A 21,343-nucleotide genomic window follows, 5' to 3' on the forward strand; every position below is an offset into this window, starting at 1 on the left:
CTTTTTAAATAGATAAGATTTCCCATCACATAAACATAAAATAATACCCTCTATCATTTATGTTAACATTTGTATCACCTAAAATAAACTCTCATCCTGATGTTCTTCTATAATTGGCATGTGACAAAGCACGCATTGAAGCAAATAAGAGTTCAGAAAGCATTCTTTATCTTTATGTTATAAGACGCCTTCAGATTTTCCTAAACAGACAAACTTTATTTTGTTGCTATGCAACAGATGTGCAATACAGTCCTTTGGACAATAAATAAATAATGAATTTTACAATGAAAGGTCTTTTCTCCCTGTTTGAGAACAAGCCACCACTTCCTTTCATGCTATACTAATCCACCACAGCTCTCTAAAGCTGTTTCACAAACGCTAATGTTTTGGCAAGATAAACAAATGAATGAATAGCACAGCAATGACACAGATGCAGCTTGCAGACAGCACGCTAAGAAGCATCAGTACTACTTGATTCATTCTTACAGGTCTGGGATCCTGGGCTCCCCAAGCATGGTAGAGAGAAGGAAGTTTATTTCACACCCACATTCTTCTAAATAGCAGAATATAAGTGAGTTTAACAAAAAAAGATTCTGATGAGTTCTATTAGCAGGCACCCATCACTGCTACATATATCAAGCATGTTCTGTGTGGGGACATGAGAGTGATTTTAGCCATGAGGGGAACATCTGTGAGGCCAAGATGTCACAGGTGTTGAGAACCCATGACTCATGCACTAGACTGGCCACACCATGTTTAACATGACCTGCTCCATGTTTAAACTGTTAAATATTTGCCAGCTCTTAAAAATCTTCACATAATAATGGGGATGTCTAGCTTTCCTTGAAAAATAAGAAAATAACACTGAACTTGCATTTTCACTTAAATTGGTGGGAATCAGCTTCCAGCAGAAAAAACTGCAAACAACCCAGTGAATCAATAAACTGTGGTATATTCATGCATTGGGTTACTATAGAGCAATAAACAGAAAGGATTACTGATATACTCAACAACATGAATGGACTTCATGTACAAAACTAGAAACAGTAGCACATATTATTTGATCCCAGTTACATGAAGTTCAAGAACAGCTAGAACTAACCAACGGTGATGGAAGTAGCGTAAGTTTACTTCTGGTAGACAGAGTGGTTTGGGGACAATGGAAAACTTCCAAATCTTGATCTGGGTGGTGGTGGTTGCATGGGTGTGTGTGTAAAATGTGTCCACCTATGACAAACTTAGGCACTTAACACACATCACTGCAAGTACTTTGTGCCTCCATATGAAATACATTTTAACAAGAAGAATCAATTGGCTGAAGAAAAGATGGCATTTTTAGATGGGTTGTCATCCACCATACCCAACAGTTGGGTCATTACATGATCTGCTTGGCAAATTGGACTTGATGCTTCTTGCTCTAGACAACACCAGTGATGCCTTGAAGAGCAGTATCTGCCTAGAAGCATGTTAGAAATACAGAACCTACCCCAGACCTCCTGAATCAGAATCTATAGACATGATCCCAGCAATCTGTTTTAACAAGCCCGCCTAGCATGCTACAGTTCACGGGGTCGCAAAGAATCAGACATGACTGAGTGACTAACACACACACATACACACACACACACACACTCACACCAGGTGATTATAATACACTCTCCAGCTTGAGAAACACTTCTCTAGGGTACCACATACATTAAACACACAAGAAAAGCAGATTGGCCTACATTAAACTATTCATTCCCTATTATCCCTTCTCTCAACATATTTTAAGAAACTCAGGAACAGAAAGATCAATTGTCTTCCTTAAAGAACTTCTTTCAAGCTCAAGTGAGAAAATCCCTAGAAGTAGATATGCAACAAACACCCACTCTTCCTGTGTCAGACATCACACACCTTTGGTTTTAGCACTGTTAAAACAGGATTGGATACACTCAAGACAATGTAAAAACAACTTTGTATCTTTCTGATTATGGAAACAACACATATCATAAAACATTCAGTCCTATCACAACTCTGAAGAAAATAATGGGGACCTATGTTCAAGGAGGTAGCATGGCTCTGGGGGTCATAAAAGTGTCTAGAAATTCACAAATTAAGACCATTCATCTCCATTCTCATAAGACTTACATAAAGCATCACGTGTGGGTCTTCATTTGCTGAGATAGTTATCAAGTTTTTAGCAACCTGCTGTATCAAGCCTACTATGATGTAGGTTTCCCAGGTGGGTCAGTAGCAAAGAGTCCACGTGCAATGCAGGAGATGTGAGTTCAATCCCTGGGTCAGGAAGATGGCAACCCACTCCGGTATTCTTGCATGGAAATCCCATGGACAGAGGAATTTTGTGGGCTACAGTCCGCATGGTCGCAAAGAGTCAGACACGACTTGGCAACTAAATAACAACAACAAACCATGATGAAGCCAAAGTGGACATTCTTTGCCAACAGCAAAGACACTTTCAAATCAGTTTGTGGGATCAAAGAGGTGCTTATTATAGATCTATCAGTTTATTAACACTAACTGGAAACACAAAACAGTTACGTGATATGACAGTCAAATTTTTTATTGGTATCTGGAGAATAATTTAAGGCATAATTTTCATCACATTACATGACTCATTTTTACCTTGTATTATTTATTTATTTGGCTGCATCATGTGGCATGGGGGAATCTTAGCTCCCTGACCGGAGTTTAACCTGGGCCTCCTGCAGTGGAAGCACAGAGTCGTAACCACTGAGCCACCAAGGAAGTCCCTAAATGATTCTTTTTTATCAGACCCAGATATAATTTCAAAAAGAAAGGCCTATGTTTGTGTCCCTCAGAGTATTTACGAATACTCTAGCATTTAAAGGGAAAGAGAGTAGGAAGGAAGAAGAGAGAAAGACAGAATGACAGAGAGAGAGGGAGAAAGAAAGAGACAAAGAGATCTGAGAATAATAAAACATTATAATAAAACAACAAAATATAGCATCACCATCATATATTAAGGTAGTGATTCTCTCTCAGTTGTTCTTCACAGTAAATATACTTCACAGTAAATGAATAACCAGGGAGATGGTGAAAAGAAATTTCAAACTCTCTTTGGTTATCAACTTTACCTACAATCTGTCAAAAATCTGGCTAGGGAATAAATGTGAAGCTCATATGACCAGAGCTTCATGGACAGGCAGCCAGTGCAGTCACACAGGACTCCATGCTCCAAAGGGGCCTCATGTTTGAGTTTAATGTTCTTACTGACTTAAAATTCTTAATAATCTTATCTTTGAGTTTGTGTAAAGGATCAGGGGATCATGGAACATGTGCTGCAGCCTGGGAGCCTGGAATGATACACTGTCCCTCCTCCAACCCATCCACCCCCTGCTACCTCCCCAGGTCCCTTGAGTGAGTGAATCCTTGGCTGCTGGCTCATCCAGCCCCAATGAAAGCATTACCGTCAGCCCCCTTCACGGCCCTGGGCACAGAGGAGTCAGGATAGATCACAGGGCAGTGTTCAGGCACCCATGAGGATTCCCCTGCCCAAGGAAACATGACATTAAATAGAAAGAAAAGATTCCATGACAAGTTCAGAGAAAAATCATGGAAGAAAGCCTTTGTCCTGCTTTTCTGAACAGGGGGCCCACATCTTCACTTGGCATGGCCTTCATAAATCATGAAGCTGGCCTTACATGTGACTGTGAGTGGGGAAGAAGCAAACTAATGAAGGAGGATGAGGTGTAAGAGAGTGAACGAGTATGCACAGGAGGAACAGAGAGGTGTTTGGGTTGTGAGATTAAAACAGTTGAATTCCATACTGTTACACATGGGCCAGATAGCTTCTTTTCAGAAAATGCTTTATTTCACTCTGATTAAGAAGCAGTCTATATCATAAAATACTCAGATATATTCAGATACTGAAGATGTGAATGAAAATCTACATTGAAAGGAGTCACATAGCCCAGAGTGTTAAAAAGTATCTAGAAAATCACTTTTATCCCAATTCACTAACTGGAAACACAAAACAGTTAAGATAGTTAAGTGCTATCTCCTTAGTGTTGTGAATCCAAATCTCCTGTTTCCCCGGGCACATCCAGCCTTCTAAAGTTGCCCTTAGACTTTAAGAACACAGTTTTAGGGATATCCAAATATAGTGAAGGTTTATAAACAGGGAGATCATTATCTTTTGACCTCGGCACTAGCTACCTCCAATTTTACCCAGGAATATCTTTTGTTTGTAGCACGTGAGGCTGCCAGGGGATGACGTTGTCTAAAACCATTTTCAATGTTTTCTTTTTAACAGTTAATATATTTCCAGGATGCAAGTCCATTTCTTTCTAAAAGGTTCCTAGGACACTCATTGAAAAGTCAAAAGCAATGAACTTAAAATAGCAAGGGATTGCTATTTTGCTGGAGAAGAATGACACCCTTTGTATCGAAGTGGGGAATTACAGGCTGTGGTCACTCTCTGCACAGTGTCTCTTTGTCAAGTAACACATGCCAAAAAAAAAAAAAATACAGATGGGAAAATATTGTGCACTGTCAGATCTTGGAAACAGCCAAAGGATTTTTCCTCACCAATGTCTTGTCGATGACTTTCACATTCTGGCACCCTGAAAAAATAATGCATACATTTAATATGAAATGAATGCAATAATAATCAGGCAGGTAATCGTTTTCCCAAGGAATGTAAAACTTGACAAATGTAAGGTTTATGATTCAAGGTAAGCTTGCCAAATCTTATGTGGCATGAGACCATTTTTATTACCTAAACAGTCCTTAACACAAAATGACTGGCACATATTTTTATTAACACAAAGAGTATATTCTTTTCTGCCACATTTAATACAGAGTCAGTGGCTAAAAGTTCTCTTTTAGGATATGTCTGTAGCAAATTAAAAGGCAGAGTGAGGATTCAAAGAATGGCATCCTTCTCACGGATGCTGTGTCTACCCGGCCTCAGCTCAGAAATGCATAGACCACTGAGCTCTGGAATTCTATCTGTGGGGATGGTCTGGGTGATACAGATCACAGAAAAGGAAGCCCTTGCTACCTTCAAAAGGAGGGGAGGGGATGATTGACTCAAGATGATTCAATGCAATTAGAGGTCCATTCTGAGTCAAATTCAAAACAGTCACTAGGAATAATGATTATTTATTTGTTCATTCATTCAGCAAATATTTATTATTTACATGCTATGCTCTAATCCAGACACTAGAGATACTGCAGTGAAGACAACAAAGATCCCTGCCTCGAGGTTCTTAACATTCCAGAGAAGAAACAGACAATGCACAATGTGTGTCATTTAAGAAAAATAATGTGATAGATAATCTACAGAAGGTGTTAGGTGCCAAGGAAAATAATGAAATTAGAAGATGTTAGCTGCTATGAAAAAAAATGAAACAATAACAGAGGAAAAAATTGGAAGTTGGGTGAGCGGAAGACAAATTGCTATTTTAAATATGGTGATCAACATGGGATCCTATGAAACAGTAAGATAGAAAAGTGTGCCTTGAAGGACACAGGGGAGTTTGCCACATAGATTTTTGGGGAAAGAGCATCCAGCCAGCAGGAAGAGCAAGGCCAAAGCCTTTAGGCTGAAACATGCCTGTTGTCATCAGGGATCATCAAGAAGGCAAATAAGGCCTGGGTGGACATATTTGTCACTCAAATACCGCCTGAGTAACAGTGGGAGGAGCTGAAGTCAGAGAGGTGACAGAGATCAAACCACATAGACCCTCATAGACAATCATGAGGACTTTGGTCTATTTATTCTGAATAAATTGGGAGCAATTGAAATGTGCTGATAGAAGAGTGATATGATCTAAGTTAACGTCTAAAAGGATAGTTCTGATGTTATGATCAGAAGAAACTGGAACAGAGAAGGAAGACAGGATAGACAGGCTGACTCAAAATACCCAAGGAAAGAGACAGCGACAGGAAGGATACACCAGGAAACCATTACAATATCCAAGAAGAAGGGAGACGATGCAGGTTCCAACCAGGCTTTTTTTTACAGAAAGCACCTCTGTGGTTGGATGTGAGGCTATGAGAGAGAAAAGGAGTCAAGAGTGACTTAAGACTTAAGATCTGAGCAAGTGAGACAAAGGTATTAACATGAACTGAGACTGAAAAATCTGTAGGTAGAGCAGAGTTAATGTAGAAATTGAGCAGCTTAGTTTTGGACAGGTAGATTTTGAGATGCCACATAGACATCTAGGTGGAGCTGGTGGCTAGCCCATTAGATTTATTGTTCATGTGTTAAGACAGGAGAAAGAATATGATGTAGCATTACCCTTAAGGTACTAATAAGACTTGTCAAAGCATCCCTGAAAAGACTGTCCAAGCAGAAGCTAAGTGACTGCTACAGGCAGACATACTGTGGAGTTCCTCCCTTCAAGAGCTCTCTGCACACTATAGCCAACTTTAAATTTCATTACACTCCAAATGGTTCCATCCTCTTCCCCCTCAAATTCACTTAGTTCCACCAAGGAGCCTGGCCTAAAGACACCCAGAAGAAATGAAGTGGTAAATGATAACACCAAGTCTTACCACTCAGAGCCATGGCCAACCAGAATTCCTCCTTCAGTATCTCAAGGACATCCTGAACACCTTTCTCTCCCTAAGCAAGAAGACACAGATCTTTTGAGTAAGTCTGTATGACTGGTTTCATGAATTTATTTCACAGTTGAGTCACTCTGTTTTATATATTTATTGCTTTGTTCTCCAGTTACCTGGGAAGCCAAGCCCCAAATGATCGGTCTCCCCACAAACACAGCCTTGGCTCCCAGGGCCAGAGCTTTCAGAACATCAGTTCCCTTCCGCACACCGCCATCCAGGAAGACCTCCACCTTTCCTTCCACAGCCTCCACTATTTCTGGCAGAACATCAATCTGTGGAGAGAAGAGGTCAGTAAAGTGATACTATGCATGTTGAATTGTTCCCCAACTCAACTTCCACAGGCCACCAACCATCCAATCAGCACTGAAAGTAGGAAAGGCTAAGCTTAGAATCAACAGTAAAATCAGTCTCTCCTAAAATAAAAGAAGTGCAAATGCTAGCAACCAAAGACCAGCTAAATTTGGAACCAAGTAGCTTATTTTTCTGTCAAAGTCCAAGATTATTTTGTGTACATGCTGATACATGTACATGCAGTGTACATGCTGATGTGTGTGCATGCATGATAAGTTGCTTCAGTCCTGTCCAACTCTGCAATCCTATGGACTATAGCCTGCTAGCCTCTTCTGTCCCTAGGATTCTCCAGGCAAGAATACTGGAGCCCTCCTCCAGGGGATCTTCCCAATCCAAGGATCAACCCCTTGTCTCTTAAGTCTCCTGCAATGGTAGGCAGAAAACGTAGTGGTAGGTAGGTGGCACTAATATCACCTGGGAAGCCCTTATTCCTCATATTCGGATTCAAATATCATGATCCAAATATATATATATATATATATATGTATATACATATATATGTTTTTTAATTGTGTGTATATATACATACACAATTAAAAATACATAATCAGCTTTAAAGGCACAGAGCTACTCTATATTAAATACATAAATATAAATGAAGTATCTTCCTCATATAAATTATTCTGAACATTAATTTACTCATTGAAAATCAATTGTTAAAATTCATACTCAGATTGTGGTAGAAGCAATGGTATATAAAAATGCAAACACTATCAGTCACAAAAAAACTTAGTCTCTGATTTTCCCACCCAAAATATGAGAATATATATAATATACAATTATGTATAACAATATAGCAAACATCCAGTTATACATTAGAGAATTCTCCCTGAAAATATTTTTCCTTGCTTTTAAGGAAAATGACCACATGCACTTTGAAGATCCTCATCTTGATTAGCAGTTGATAATGGGCTTATTATATCAGCTCTAGAGAATATAAAAGCTTCATTGAGGTCCATCTGCTAGACTGTATTATTGTTCGTAATTCTTCACACCACTCTGAACCCACTCTTTTTCCAAGGTCACTTGGCAGTGTTTCGTAGTTAAAAAAAAAAAACAAAACAGTGCACTTATCACTCCTTGACAGTGGCCTTGGCCTTGCAACCTACTTTGCCCAGTGACATGTGAACAGAGGTGGAAGAGTGCCATTTCTGGGCATGGACCTTGAAAGACCTCATATATTTCAACTGTCTCTTGCAGCTGTGCCATTGGCCGTGTGAGAAAACTCCCCCTCCCCTCCATAGAGCTGAGACCCCCGGAGAAGAAGGAGAGTTGTCCCATCCAAGCCCAGCTGGACCTGAAACTTGGAGAACAGCCACCCAGCCAGTACCAAATCTAGGTCAGCAGACCCCTAGTTGACAAAAAGTTTCATGGGAATAATGATTTAAATTTGAGTTTGGAATCTTTTGTTTTTTAGCATCATGTGGTAATAGCTCTTAAAGTTGGTTAATAGCCAATATAGTTAGTTATAGATCGTAACTGACACAATTGGCTACTTGGGTGTAAATCTTTGCATCTGAGGGTGGAAACAATTCTCATAGTGACTTACTATAGTGACCATAGTAGGTAAAAATCCGCAGAAATTATCCACACTTATCCCCAAGTACTTAAATATAAAATTAAATCCATACATTCAAGTGCAGTTTTTCTAGAAGTAATTGTGCTGAAATCACTCAAAAACTTTCCTGCTTCTCCCCCCAAATTTGAGAGGCTCAATGTAAAAAGAGTTTTATGTAAAAGACTGAAGACCAAACCCAACTACAGATTTGGAGGAAGTGAAGGCAACAGTTGGAGCACAGCCCCCTAAATGTTTGGCAAGTAATGTGATTTTCCTCTTTTCCTTTCGGCTTTTCTGCCTGGCCAAACATGCTTTGGATCCATTTACATATGTCCCTTTAACTATACATAGTCCTCCTTTTAGACTCAGGCAAGTTACATCAACATATAAATGCTACAATTTCCAAGTGATGATGCAAGCTATAATTAAGTATATTTCCCCATTTGAAACCAAAACCAAAGAAAAATATTAGCTAGTTTCAGTTCAATACACGTTTTCAAAGTCACGCAAATCAAGTCTTTTAGGATATTTCCAATGCCCAATCTGGCCTAAAAAATAAACTAATAAAGATACTTAAAGTGTGAATCCTGGATTATAAAATGAAGCCTAGATTCGTGTTTTCCTGTCCATGGACAAGGAAGTTCTATCCATCACAGAGCATTCCTATCCCCCCTTTCTTCTTCCTGGAGCTGCAGTTTTACTGGGTATATATTATGCAGAATAATTCTGACCAGAGCAGATAAAATAAGTAAATATAGTGAACAAGTCCACTATTTTACGACTTTTCTGTTTCTTTTCAGCTTGCTACACATCTAAAAGACCATTCATTTCAGCTTTTCTTTTCTTAGTGGTTCCTTAGACAATTAATTGCAGGCTTAGCTCCAGCAGAGTTAATCTACAGGAAAATATGCTAAGATTCCAATGTACTACTGTTCACTCATCCCTCCATTCACTGATTTATCAAATATTTTATTGATGACTTGGCAGATTCCAGGCATCATGCCAGGCAGTTTACAGAATCCAAAAAGAATCCCACAGGGACCTGATTCTGGAAAAGCCCCCCTAATGGCACCCCACTCCAGTATTCTTGCCTGGAAAATCCCATGAACGGAGGAGCCTGGTAGGCCGCAGTCCATAGGGTCGCTCAGAGTCGGACACGACTGAGCGACTTCACTTTCACTTTTCCCTTTCATGCATTGGAGAAGGAAATGGCAACCCACTCCAGTGTTCTTGCCTGGAGAATCCCAGAGACAGGAGAGCTTGGTGGGCTGCCATCTATGGGGTCGCAGAGAGTCGGACACAACTGTAGTGACTTAGCAGCAGCAGCAGTTCCTGTTCCTGCTCAAGGTCCTCCCTGTCCACAAAACTTCCACTCACAAGGTGCTTCCATCTTTCTACCTTCTTAAAGCATCCAGTCCTACACTCATGATTTCTGACATTTTAGGCATAAAACACTTTAAAGGTTCCAAACCAGAGCAGTTGAGCACAAACAAACAGATAAAGCCAGAGATGCTTTAGTTAACAATGCAGAAGACAGATTCCAAGCCACTGCCCACAAGTCCTCCTCTGTCTACCCACCATGCTTCAGGCAGCCCTGGCTGGAGGTGGTGGTGTGAGTTCTAATAAATAGTGTGAGTTCTACTAAGTACGTTTAGAAAACCCCTGCTCCATATAGGTCTGGCTGACAGTTTGCGATTGCAGAAATGGCTGCAGCCATCTGCCACCTTATCTTCATTTCCTTGCAGTGCAACATTTCTACTCCTCCCATCATGAGGAAGAAATGAAGTCAAAAAAGTCTATTTCCTCACACCTTGAATCTGAAGTGGCCGTGTGACTAGCTTCCACCAACAGAAAAAGAAATAAGTGACAATATGCCTGTTCTAAGCATAAAGCTCAAGAGGCTTAGATATTTCCACTTGCTCCCTGGGAAACCCAGTGCCTTGTGAGACCCAGCCCACCTAACGTTCTAGACATGAGAGACAATGCAGAGCCATCCCTGCTGAGGTCATCCTACACCAGCCTGCCCTAGTAGACCCAGCAGCTGACCACAGACATGTATGAGTGAGCCCAGCCAGGAACACAAAACCTCTCTGTGGATCTCAGGTCAAATGGACAATTCACAAAGTTATGACATGAATCAATGGCTATTGAATTTTAGCCAGTAGATTTCAGAATGGTTTGCTATACAGCAAAAGCTAACTGATAAATCAAATGGTCCTCAAAGGAAGAATATAATGAATCTTTTTCAGAAGGAAAAATGAAATTTCTGATGTCATAGAATATACCCAAGGACTCAATTTTAGAAACACTGATTTAATAACCCAAAGTTTATTTTATGAAAATGTTTTACAATTGAAATTTTTCACTTGAAAATATGAAAAGAATATCATATTTTTAAGTTTACATTCTTCCCTGGTTGCTCAGTTGGTAAAGAATCCACCTGCATGTGGGAGACCTGGGTTCGATCCCTGGGTTAGGAAGATTCCCTGGAGGATGGCATGGCAACCCACTCCAGTATTCTTGCCTGGAGAATCCCCATGGACAGAGGAGCCTTTGTGGGCTACAGTCCATGGGGTCACAAAGAGTCAGACATGACTGAGTGACCAAACACTACTTTGGATCCAGTTAGCATAAAAAAAATTTTTTTTCCATAAAAAAGTCAAAAAAAAAAAGCTCCTAGGGTTCAAAGACTCCATATAATCTGTCTTTAGACCCCAGTTTGAGATGATCTAGTATTGTGGATTTTGGAAATATACTAATTCTGCCATATCATTCCCTAATTACCTCAGGACTAGTCTTTGCCACATTATTACCTTCAGAGTAAGGATCTTAATGTGAACTCATTTTTTTTAAGGCAGATGTTAAATTACTTATAAAAGCATGCACTACTGAATTATCAAAATTCTTAGAAAGAAATATGTTATTCTTTTCTTTTATTGGAGTATAGTTGTTTTACAATGTTGTGTTAGCTCCTGCTATACAGCAAAGTGAATCAGCTATGTGTTTACATAAACCCCCTCTTTTTTGGATTTCCTTCCCATTTAGGTGACCACAGAGCATTGAGTAGAGTTCCCTGTGCTATACAGTCAGTTCTAATTAGTTATCTGTTTTATATATAGTTGTGTATATATGTGGAGGAGGCAATGGCACCCCATTCCAGTACTCTTGCCTGGAAAATCCCATGGATGGAGGAGCCTGGTAGGCTGCGGTCCATGGAGTCGCAAAGAGTCAGACACAACTGAGCAACTTCACTTTCACTTTTCACTTTCATGCATTGGAAAAGGAAATGGCAACCCACTCCAGTGTTCTTGCCTGGAGAATCCCAGGGACAGGGGAGCCTGGTGGGCTGCCGTCTATGGAGTCGCACAGAGTCGGACACGACTGAAGTGACTTAGCAGCAGCAGCAGCAGGGTATATATGTCAATCCCAAACACCCAGTATATCCCACCCTCCCTCCCACCTTGGTATCAATATGTTTGTTCTCTATGTCTCTGTCTCTACTTCTGCTTTGCAAATAATGTTAACTTATTTTTAAACTCTGCTGGAACAGGCCATGGTTCTCAATAGCACTGTATTACTATGGACTGCAGTCAAACTCCTGATCTGGGACTCTTAATGATAAGTATTTCTCCATACAAGAAAGCTCTGTGATTTATAGAAATGCAGAAATCATACAGTCCAGACATTTAATTTTTGCAACCAACACAACATTATGTAGAGACTCAGGCTGAAAAGTCTGAGCAACTTGGTCACCCAGCTCTCACCCTTCTAGAGGCAAGAAAAGGCTTGAACCCAAGACTCTGGGTTCATTTCAATGCTCTTGCAGTAAAATCACACTGCCTCTTTGGCTCTGAGTTATGATGTCACAGAATGTGCAAGAGAGTAAGTCCTTCTGTGTACCTACTGAGAAGTTCTATATCACAGCCTCCTCCAAGTCTTTTGCCAAATGCCTGAAAACCAACACATTGAGAGAAAAACACCTTCACTATAAACTTAATCCTGCTTCACATTTCTCTCATCATCATGCACCTTAAATTTTCTCTAGAGTAGGAGGCAAACTCAAGCAAGTATCTCCTCTCAGGCACACATCATGCAAAGGGGAGGGTCATTGTTTATCTTAAAACAGTTTCTGAGACCACAACTCAAAAAGCCCTTTTAGATAAGTTTCCATATCCCCTCAGCCAGAAGGAAATAAACCACACCATTCAGATATGTTTCCCTTAAAATCTAGTTAGATTTGATTTCAGTAGATTTAGATTTTATTTTTAGAAAACAAACTTAATTTGGCCTGCCCACTAAGTCCACGTCTTCATACACAAGAGAGGCATAAATCAGCGGAAAAGCCTTGAGCTGAGACCAACTTCTCCTGCCCGCCCAGAGGAGCTCTTCACTCTCCACTACAGGCAATGTTTAATATCACCTAAAAAGATGGGTCTTTATAAGTAATGCTGAATTGGAAAGAGCTGACAACTTCCAGTTTTATGATTTTAATTACTGATTCTGTGCAAAGACTTGATTTCTTCCTACCATTAGCCCATTAGTGCTTCAAGAAAAACTCTTGAGTGCAAATGCATGAACCCCTGGCCTCATTCAATCTGCCCTAAGACCTGCACAACATCCATGGATTTAGCTAAATCAACATGCTATCTTAATGAAACAGTAATCCACTACTTGACTAAATTATTTGAATGAATTCAAATGTTTGCCCCAACTAATAACTATGACTAAATGGTTCTGACAAAAGGGGTAATGGATATGATGATCCAGCTCGGAAATGATGAACTAAAGAGTCTATCCACATTATTTCATAGATACATATTTATTTAAGTTTTGTTACATGATGTTAGCTTACTTTGCCTATGATAAGTGAAATTATGGAATACTAAAGTTTAAAGGCACCAAAGAAACAATCTAATTAATTTTTTTAACTTTAAAAGATGAAAAAGCTGAGATTTGGAGGGGTTATCCCTCAGCCCCATAGCAGGTCAGACCCTTCTCTCTTTCCTTGGCTCTCATAATTATCCAGGCCACCTCATTGGTCTTCCTGCTCCCTGTCATGCCACAGTCCAATTTGTGGTATTTGTTGCTGCTAAATCAAGGCTTTTCTATTGCATATCTAATGACTCATAATATTTAATATTCAAAGATCCCCTCCCTGACCTGTCCAAGCAGGCATATTTCTCAGGCTCCCAACACCCACCAGATACTGCAAACAAAAGAGATTCCTTGGTATTCCCCAAGAATATCTCAGTCTTTCCCATTCCACTTTTACACTCACACTAGTGAAAGCAGGGGTCCATACGGGAACAAAGCAGAGGTGAAAGACAGCTGCAATCCCACTGCCTCATCTGAAGAAATCCCGGACACATTCTCACAGCAGACAGCATATAAGGGATCCCCATGCCACCCCACCTACAGCTTCTGGCCTTCACTCTAGATCAGGGATCCATGAAGTACACCCCTGGATATACGTCTATCTCCATGACTTTTGATCCATTTCTGGGCTCCCCAATCCTTTATCTTAAAGTCAATCCATGGCTGGGCCCTTCGCTCCTGGCCTTGGGAGCCGATTGCTCCCTTTAACCGTTTTAACTCTATCCCACACCATTGCAGCCAGTTAGTTTACTTTTATATCTGGATTCTGACTCTGATTTGTCTGGCACAGGGTATATAGTACATATAAATTCACATTGGATCTACTCAGTAGCTGTAAAAATACTAGTGCTTCAGTTTTCCTGGTCCCACAAGATTCTGATGGATGGATTCAGGGTGCAGACTGGGAATTAGGATTCTTTAAAGCTCCCAAGAGATTCCAATGTGCAGCCAAGGTAGTTCAAGCTCCAACAGAGAGGTTTGTTTGCAGGAAACCTCTCCCAGGCCACAGGATTTCTGCCTCCTTTCCCCACCTGCCCTCACTCTGCAGCTTTTCAACCTCCACCTCCAAGACACTCATGGCATAATCTTCTTTCCTACTCAAATTTACAATATTCCTCTCAGTATATCTATAAATATAGGACTAATCACTGCCTACAAATGGCTACTTACTTAACACAGACGACTTTTATAAGTTTACAAACAAATAGAATAATAATCTAATTTAGGTAGATGCCCATGTGCTCGTGCACATGCTGAGTCGCTAAGTCGTGTTCAACTCTTTGCGACCCCTTGGACTGAAGCCCACCAGCCTCCTCTGTCCATGGGATTTTCCAAGGAAGAATACTGGAGTGGGTTGCCATTTCCTAGTTCAGGGGATCTTCCAGACTCGGGGATTGAACCACTAAACTTAAAATCTGAGATCTTACATATATTCCTACATATTCTATCTTGAGTATTCATACAAAAATATATATACAAAGAGGGGTAGTCACAGAGATGGTCAAAACTGAAATACAAATGGGAATTCCAATGGAGGCATTTGCCAAAACTCACAGTGGCTGGCACCCCGTCAAGCTGTCGAGCCCCATGATTTGACACCAAGATCCCGTCCAAACCATGTTTAACTGCTGCCTTGGCATCATCACCTAGAAAGAGTAATACAACCACGGTGTGGAAAAGGCAACTTAATAAAAGGCTTGAATTTTGAGGCCAAAGCATCCCCATCAAAGAGGGGCTAGCCTGATACATATGTATCTTGCTCAGAAACTTTAGCACAGACATACACCCAAGGGTTAAATCTAGAATTATATTGATGATTTCTTTGGCCAAAAAAGGTTAACATTTGAAACAGCTTAATGATGAAATAAAACTATCAATAGATGGTAAACTGACATGCAGTTAAAATGTATTTATCCTCATAAGGAAATACCCGTGCTCAGTTTATTTTTATTATTAACAAGATTAAATTATTTATCATTCAACATAATTACTCCCCCAAAATTTGGATAACATAAACGAACATATCAGTAGCAAGCAGTTTAGTGTAACAGGTGATAAACAAGTCTATTTCAAAAATATTCTTTAATACAAAGCTTTAACTTCAGTAATTATTTTAAGTAATAGTGTTCTATAATTAAATGTATTTTGTCCATTGAAGCATATAAAAATATAACATTCAAATGATATGCTACATCTTAAACCAGTCTTAAAAATATATTGATTTTTGAAAATGCTGTTTTAAATTTGACTAACATACTCCAAAATCAATTTCAAATCTTTTAAAAATATTTTACATCTTTAAACTATTATTTTCAGCATTCTCCCAATAAAAACTATTTGCTAACAGAATCATGAAAATAACACTGCTTCCCAAGTTTAACACTCAAAAGTAGCCCAAGGTTGTAGTGAAATCAGATTGTGGAAACTTAAGCAGATAGATACAGGACATTGCATATATTTATAAATTCAGCAATGGAGATCAAGGGCATACCTGACTAAGAATAATAAAAAAGAGATTCATAGGATAATTTGTAATTTGAATTATTTGAAAATTTTATTCTTTAAACCACCATTTTCCAAACTGTGTTTCATGGAATTTTTAAATATTCCCACTTTTCAAAATAAAGCTAGAAATATTTTTCTTCTAAAATTATAGGCATATGAAAATGTTAAACCCATGTGGCATAGACAATGTTTATATCCTTAAAAATTCATAGGTTGAAGTTTTAACCCTCAATGTGATCAAATTTGGAAATGAATACTTTGAGAAGTAATAAGGGTTAAATGAGGTCCCAGGTAGTGCTAGTGATAAAGGTCATGAGGGTAAGGCCCTCATCATGGTATTAGTGCCCTTACAAGATTACACCAGAGAGCTTGTTCCTCTCCCTCTCCACGCACACAAGGGAGAGGTCATGTGGGCACACAGCGTCAAGGTGACCTCTGCAACTCAAGGGAAAAGCCTTCACAAAAACCAACCAGGCTGGCTACTTTATCTCAGACTTCCAGCCTCCAGAAGAATGAGAAAATAAATTTCTGCTTTAAAACACTCCCTTTCTCAGGCTATTACATTTTGTTATGGCAACTTGAGCCGACTAAGACATTGTGTCATCATGATATTATTATTACTAGCAGAGAATAGTATATATAAGGAATATATACTATATAGTGTGCATGCTAAGTTGCTTCAGTTGTGTCTGACTCTGTGACCTTATGAACTGTGGCCTGTCAGGTTCCTCTGTCCATTGGATTCTCCAGGCAAGATACTGGAGTGGGTTGCCACGCCCTTCTCCAGGGGATGGTTCCGACCCAGGGAGCGAACCCGCATCTATTTCATCTAACATGCATTGGCAGGCTGGTTATTTACCACTAGCACCACATGAGAAGTCCATATACTATATATACTAAACTATATATATGTTAGGCTTCACAGATGATGATAGTGATAAAGAACCCTCCTGCCAATGCTGGAGACGTAAAGAGACGCGGGTGCTATATAAGAAATATATAGTGTGTGTGTGTGATGCCCTTCAGTTCAGTTCCATTGAGTTGCTCAGTCATGTCCAATTCTTTGTGACCCCATGGACTGCAGCATGTCAGGCCTCCCTGTCCATCACCAACTCCCAGAACTTGCTCAAACTCATGTCCATCAAGTCGGTGATGCCATCCAGCCATCTTATCCACTGTTATCCCCTTTTCTTCCTTCCTTTATCTTTTCCAGTATCAGGGTCTTTTCCAATGAGTCAGTTCCTCGCATCAGGTGGCCAAAGTATTAGAGCTTCAGTTTCAGCATCAGTTCCTCTAATGAATATTCAGGATTGATTTCCTTTGGGATTGACTGGTTTGATCTCCTTGCTGTCCAAAGGTCTCTCAAGAGTCTTCTCGAACGCCACAGCTCTAAAGCATCAGTTCTTCGGTGCTCAGCTTTCTTTATGGTTCAACTCTCACCTCCATACGTGACTACCGGAAAAACCATAGCTCTGACTAGATGGACTTTGTCAGCAAAGTAATGTCTCTGTGTATTAAGTAATGTCTCTGATTTTTAATACACTGTCTAGGTTGGTCATAGCTTTTCTTCCAAGGAGCAAGTGCCTTAAATTCACAGCCACAGTCACCATTTGCAGTGATTTTGGAGTCCAAGAAAATAAAGTCTCTCACTGTTTCAATGTTTCCCCATCTATTTGTCATGAAGTGATGGGACCAGAAGCCATGGTCTTAGTTTTTGAATGTTGAGTTTTAAGCCAGCTTTTTCACTTTCCTCTTTCATTTCATCAAGAGGCTCTTCAGTTCCTCTTCAGTTTCTGCAATAATGGTGGTGTCATCTGCATATCTGAGGTTATTGATATTTTTCCCAGCTTGTGCTTCATCCATCCTGGCATTTTGCATGATGTGCTGTGCATAGAAGTTAAATAAGCAGAGTGACAATATACAACCTTGATGTACTCTTTTCCCAATTTGGAACCAGTCCATTTTTCCAAGTCTGATCCTAACTGTTGCTTCTTGATCTGCATACAGATTTTTCAGGAGGCAGGTAAGGTGGTCTGGTATTCCCATCTCTTGAAGAATTTTCCAGTTTGTTGTGATCTACACAGTCAAAGGCTTTGACATAGTCAATAAAGCAGAAACAGATGTTTTTCTGGAATGCTCTTGCTTTTTTGATGATCCAATGGATGTTGGCAATTTGATCTCTGATCCCTCTGTCTTTTCTAAATCCAGCTTGAACATCTGAAAGTTCTCAGTTCAAATACTGTTGAAGACTGGCTTGGAGAATTTTGAGCATCACTTTGTTAGCGTGTGAGATGAGTGCAATTGTGTGGTAGTTTGAGCATTCTTTGGCATTGCCTTTCTTTGGGATTGGAATGAAAACTGACTTTTCTAGTCCTGTGGCCACTCCTGAGTTTTCCAAATTTGCTGGCAGGTTGAGTACAGCACTTTCACAGCATCATCTTCTAGGATTTGAAATAACTCAACTGGAATTTCATCACCTCCACTAACTTTCTTTGTAGTGATTCTTCCTAAGGCCCACTTGACTTCAGACTCCAGGATGTCTGGCTCTAGGTAAGTGATCACACCATCATGGTTATCTGGGTCATGGAGATCTTTTTTTGTACAATTCTGTGTATTCTTGCCACCTCTTCTTAATATCTTCTGCTTCTCTTAGGTCCATACCATTTCTGTCCTTTATTGCCCCCATCTTCACATGAAATGTTCCCTTGGTATCTCTAATTTTCCTGAAGCCCTTATCATTTGGATATTGGACATTTTAAACAGTCTTCAAGCCTCTCCATTTAATCATATTTAATGATTAAAATCATTTAATCATTTCTATTTGTCACTTTGTTTTACATTTTGGGAAATATCCTTGACCCTCTTCTTCAGTAAACCAGTAATTTTATTTTTAATTCCAAAAATCATTTTTTTTAATATTTGCAAACTGTTTTTAATGTTCCAATTTTCTTTTCATGGCAGATTCTTCTTATTTAAACATATTTTCAATCCCTCTGAACCTATCCTTTGGAGTCTTTAAAGTTCTTTTTTTACTTTATCTCTTTCCTCTGCCATCAGCTTTTCTGCAGATGTACCATGGTCTTTTATGTTTTGGAATTTCTGAAATGCCTTGTGATGCTAAAGGTGGAGTCTCCCCTGGGCTGGAGCACAGACCCTTGAGAGACCCCGTGGCTCCCAGCTCCTCACCACCCTGCACCCCTCCAAGGCAGCAGCAGGAGGCAGAGACCAGTCCCCTGGATACCCCGGAACCCCAGCAAACCTTACCCATCTTCAGCAGAGTCTCCCCTGGGCTAGTGGGGGAGTGTCACAAACAGAACTCCAGTGATTCCTCTGGCTTTCAGCTCCCACTTTTCATCCCTCATCTCTGTCACACTTGCACTCTAGACCCTAGGAACCCTCAGGCACCCTATGATACGACTTGCTCCTGCCTTCAGGGTTCTCACAAAGACTCTCTACAGGAGCAGTTTTCTTTTCATTTTCCTGGTGTCAATATACTCCCTTTACCTTTTGTTTCTTTCATAAATGTCTTGAAGTTTCTCTGCTGCTTGTGCCTTCCTTTCCTTTGCTGTCATAAGTGTTATGCATTCTTGGATTTCTGTACTTTAATTTCAGTAAGGTCTTAAATTTGATAAAAGGGTACATATGTGCTCAATCTATCATTTTGAACTAGAAATCCAATATGTTATCACACTATCATTTAAAACATGTTTAGGAAATGGTTCTCTAAAGATACAGACTTGTATGCTATCCAGGAGAACTTTCTATGATGATGGAAATGTTCTACATCTGTGTGGTTCCATATAGTAACATAAATAGCCATAGAGTAATAGAAGTGTGGCAATGTAGGTGAGAAACTGAATTTTACTTTTGTTTAATTTTAATTTACTTGAATAGCCACACTTGGCTACGGACTGACATATTGGCTGAGTTTTAATGTTTGCATGGGTTTACCCACTCTAATAAAGAGATGTACCACGGTATTTTTTTATGTCTAGATGTATCTATATCTATAAGTAACCTTAACAAACAATGTAAAATGTAACTAGAATTGCTCTGGTTATCTAATTGCATGTGTGATATCAACATAAAAATCAAAAGTTAAAAAATTAAAATATTTGAAATATATTTTATGAATCTCATGATTGAAGATATATGTAATCTTCTGATTTATAATGCAAATACTTGCCACCAGGTAGCTATAACCTGTGTTTTAAGATATTGAATACTGTCAATAAACTGACCCTATACAGTATGAAAAAGAGATTAACCCCTTAGGCTTGGTAGTAAGGCCACCTAGATTTGAATCCCATATCTGCTTCATGCTTGCCATGTAAGCGGCAAATTACTTAACTTGTTTGGTACATCAGTGTACTAAACCACAAAATGGGGATAAAGATTCAAATATGATTGGTTTGTGGATTAAATGAGTTGAATGAGCTCTTAGAAAGTACCTGACATGTTGAGCACTCAGATAAATATGATTATTATTATTTTCAGCTGATGGTACAGGAAATACTAACTAAGAATATGAGTAGGTAGAGGAAGATTTATTTGCTGGATACTTTTGGCAAATCTATTTAAGTTTTGTTTATAACAACAAATTTTAATCATAGTGAGGGTTATGATTATTATGAGCTTTTCATTTTGAAGGAAGTGCTATTTAAGTCTTAGTTTGTTGTCTTCTATCATCTCAAATGGTTTTCTGTGTTCTACCAGGCAGTGCTGGGAATGTAGGGAGAAATCACTGAATGGTTTTCTAAGAAGACAGGATCATGAGCATGTAGAGAAAAATGAAAGTAATCATTTATGACCATTTATGTATCCCTTTCCTTAGCTGTTTATGTAATCTTGTTCACATTTTATTTTAACTCAGAGAGAAAAACAATGTTTTCTTAACAAGAGAGTCAAAGTGGACATAGCAAATGTTCATGAATCTTGGATATTTTCATTAACCTTTAGAGTTTACTAGTATGACATTCCAAATTTGTTATTTGCCAGTTAATACACTAACTGATTCACAAACACAACAGTCAATAGTGAATAGCACTGTTTGCTATCTTATTAATACATTATTTCCATATTTAATCTTAAATACCAAAGTAAGTACTCAAGATTTAGAGTAGTATTATCTTCTATCTATTGTCAAGGCCTTGAACAATAGACATATAGCAGGACTCTATGCTATTTCAACAGGAGCTTAGTAACTAAATCCTAGCTTCATGGCAGCAGTTTTGAACACAATTCAGGAACACTGAGTGAATATTCTTTGAGAATGTCTTTAAAAACTATAGATAGGGTAATAATGAGTTAAAGAAGTTTCTGAGAAGCCAAAAATCACTAGAGAAGTGAGATCGTCTAGTTTTAAATTTTTTAATTAGAAAAAAATTCTAAAAAGCACATGCCTTTGTTTATAATGCCATTTGTTAGCGTGAGTTCTGAGGAAAACCTAACCCTGTCTCA

At 39.2% G+C, this 21,343-nt stretch overlaps 1 protein-coding gene across 1 annotated transcript in view; it reads right to left on the reverse strand.

Annotated features, from left to right (window-relative positions):
• Window positions 1-2,547: 2,547 nt before the first annotated feature.
• The window catches only part of HAO1 (hydroxyacid oxidase 1), a 64,280-nt gene continuing 45,484 nt past the window's right edge, over window positions 2,548-21,343 (reverse strand). Inside the window, exons 5-8 of the mRNA XM_019971899.2 lie at window positions 14,933-15,024; window positions 6,708-6,866; window positions 6,526-6,595; window positions 2,548-4,586 (exon numbers count right to left, since the gene is read on the reverse strand). Coding sequence (XP_019827458.1) covers window positions 4,516-4,586; window positions 6,526-6,595; window positions 6,708-6,866; window positions 14,933-15,024 — 392 coding nt within the window. The 3' untranslated portion in view covers window positions 2,548-4,515. The remainder of the gene's footprint in view (window positions 4,587-6,525; window positions 6,596-6,707; window positions 6,867-14,932; window positions 15,025-21,343) is intronic.

The sequence above is a fragment of the Bos indicus genome, chromosome 13, assembly GCF_029378745.1.
Source record: "Bos indicus isolate NIAB-ARS_2022 breed Sahiwal x Tharparkar chromosome 13, NIAB-ARS_B.indTharparkar_mat_pri_1.0, whole genome shotgun sequence".
Classification (NCBI taxonomy): Eukaryota; Metazoa; Chordata; class Mammalia; order Artiodactyla; family Bovidae; genus Bos; species Bos indicus.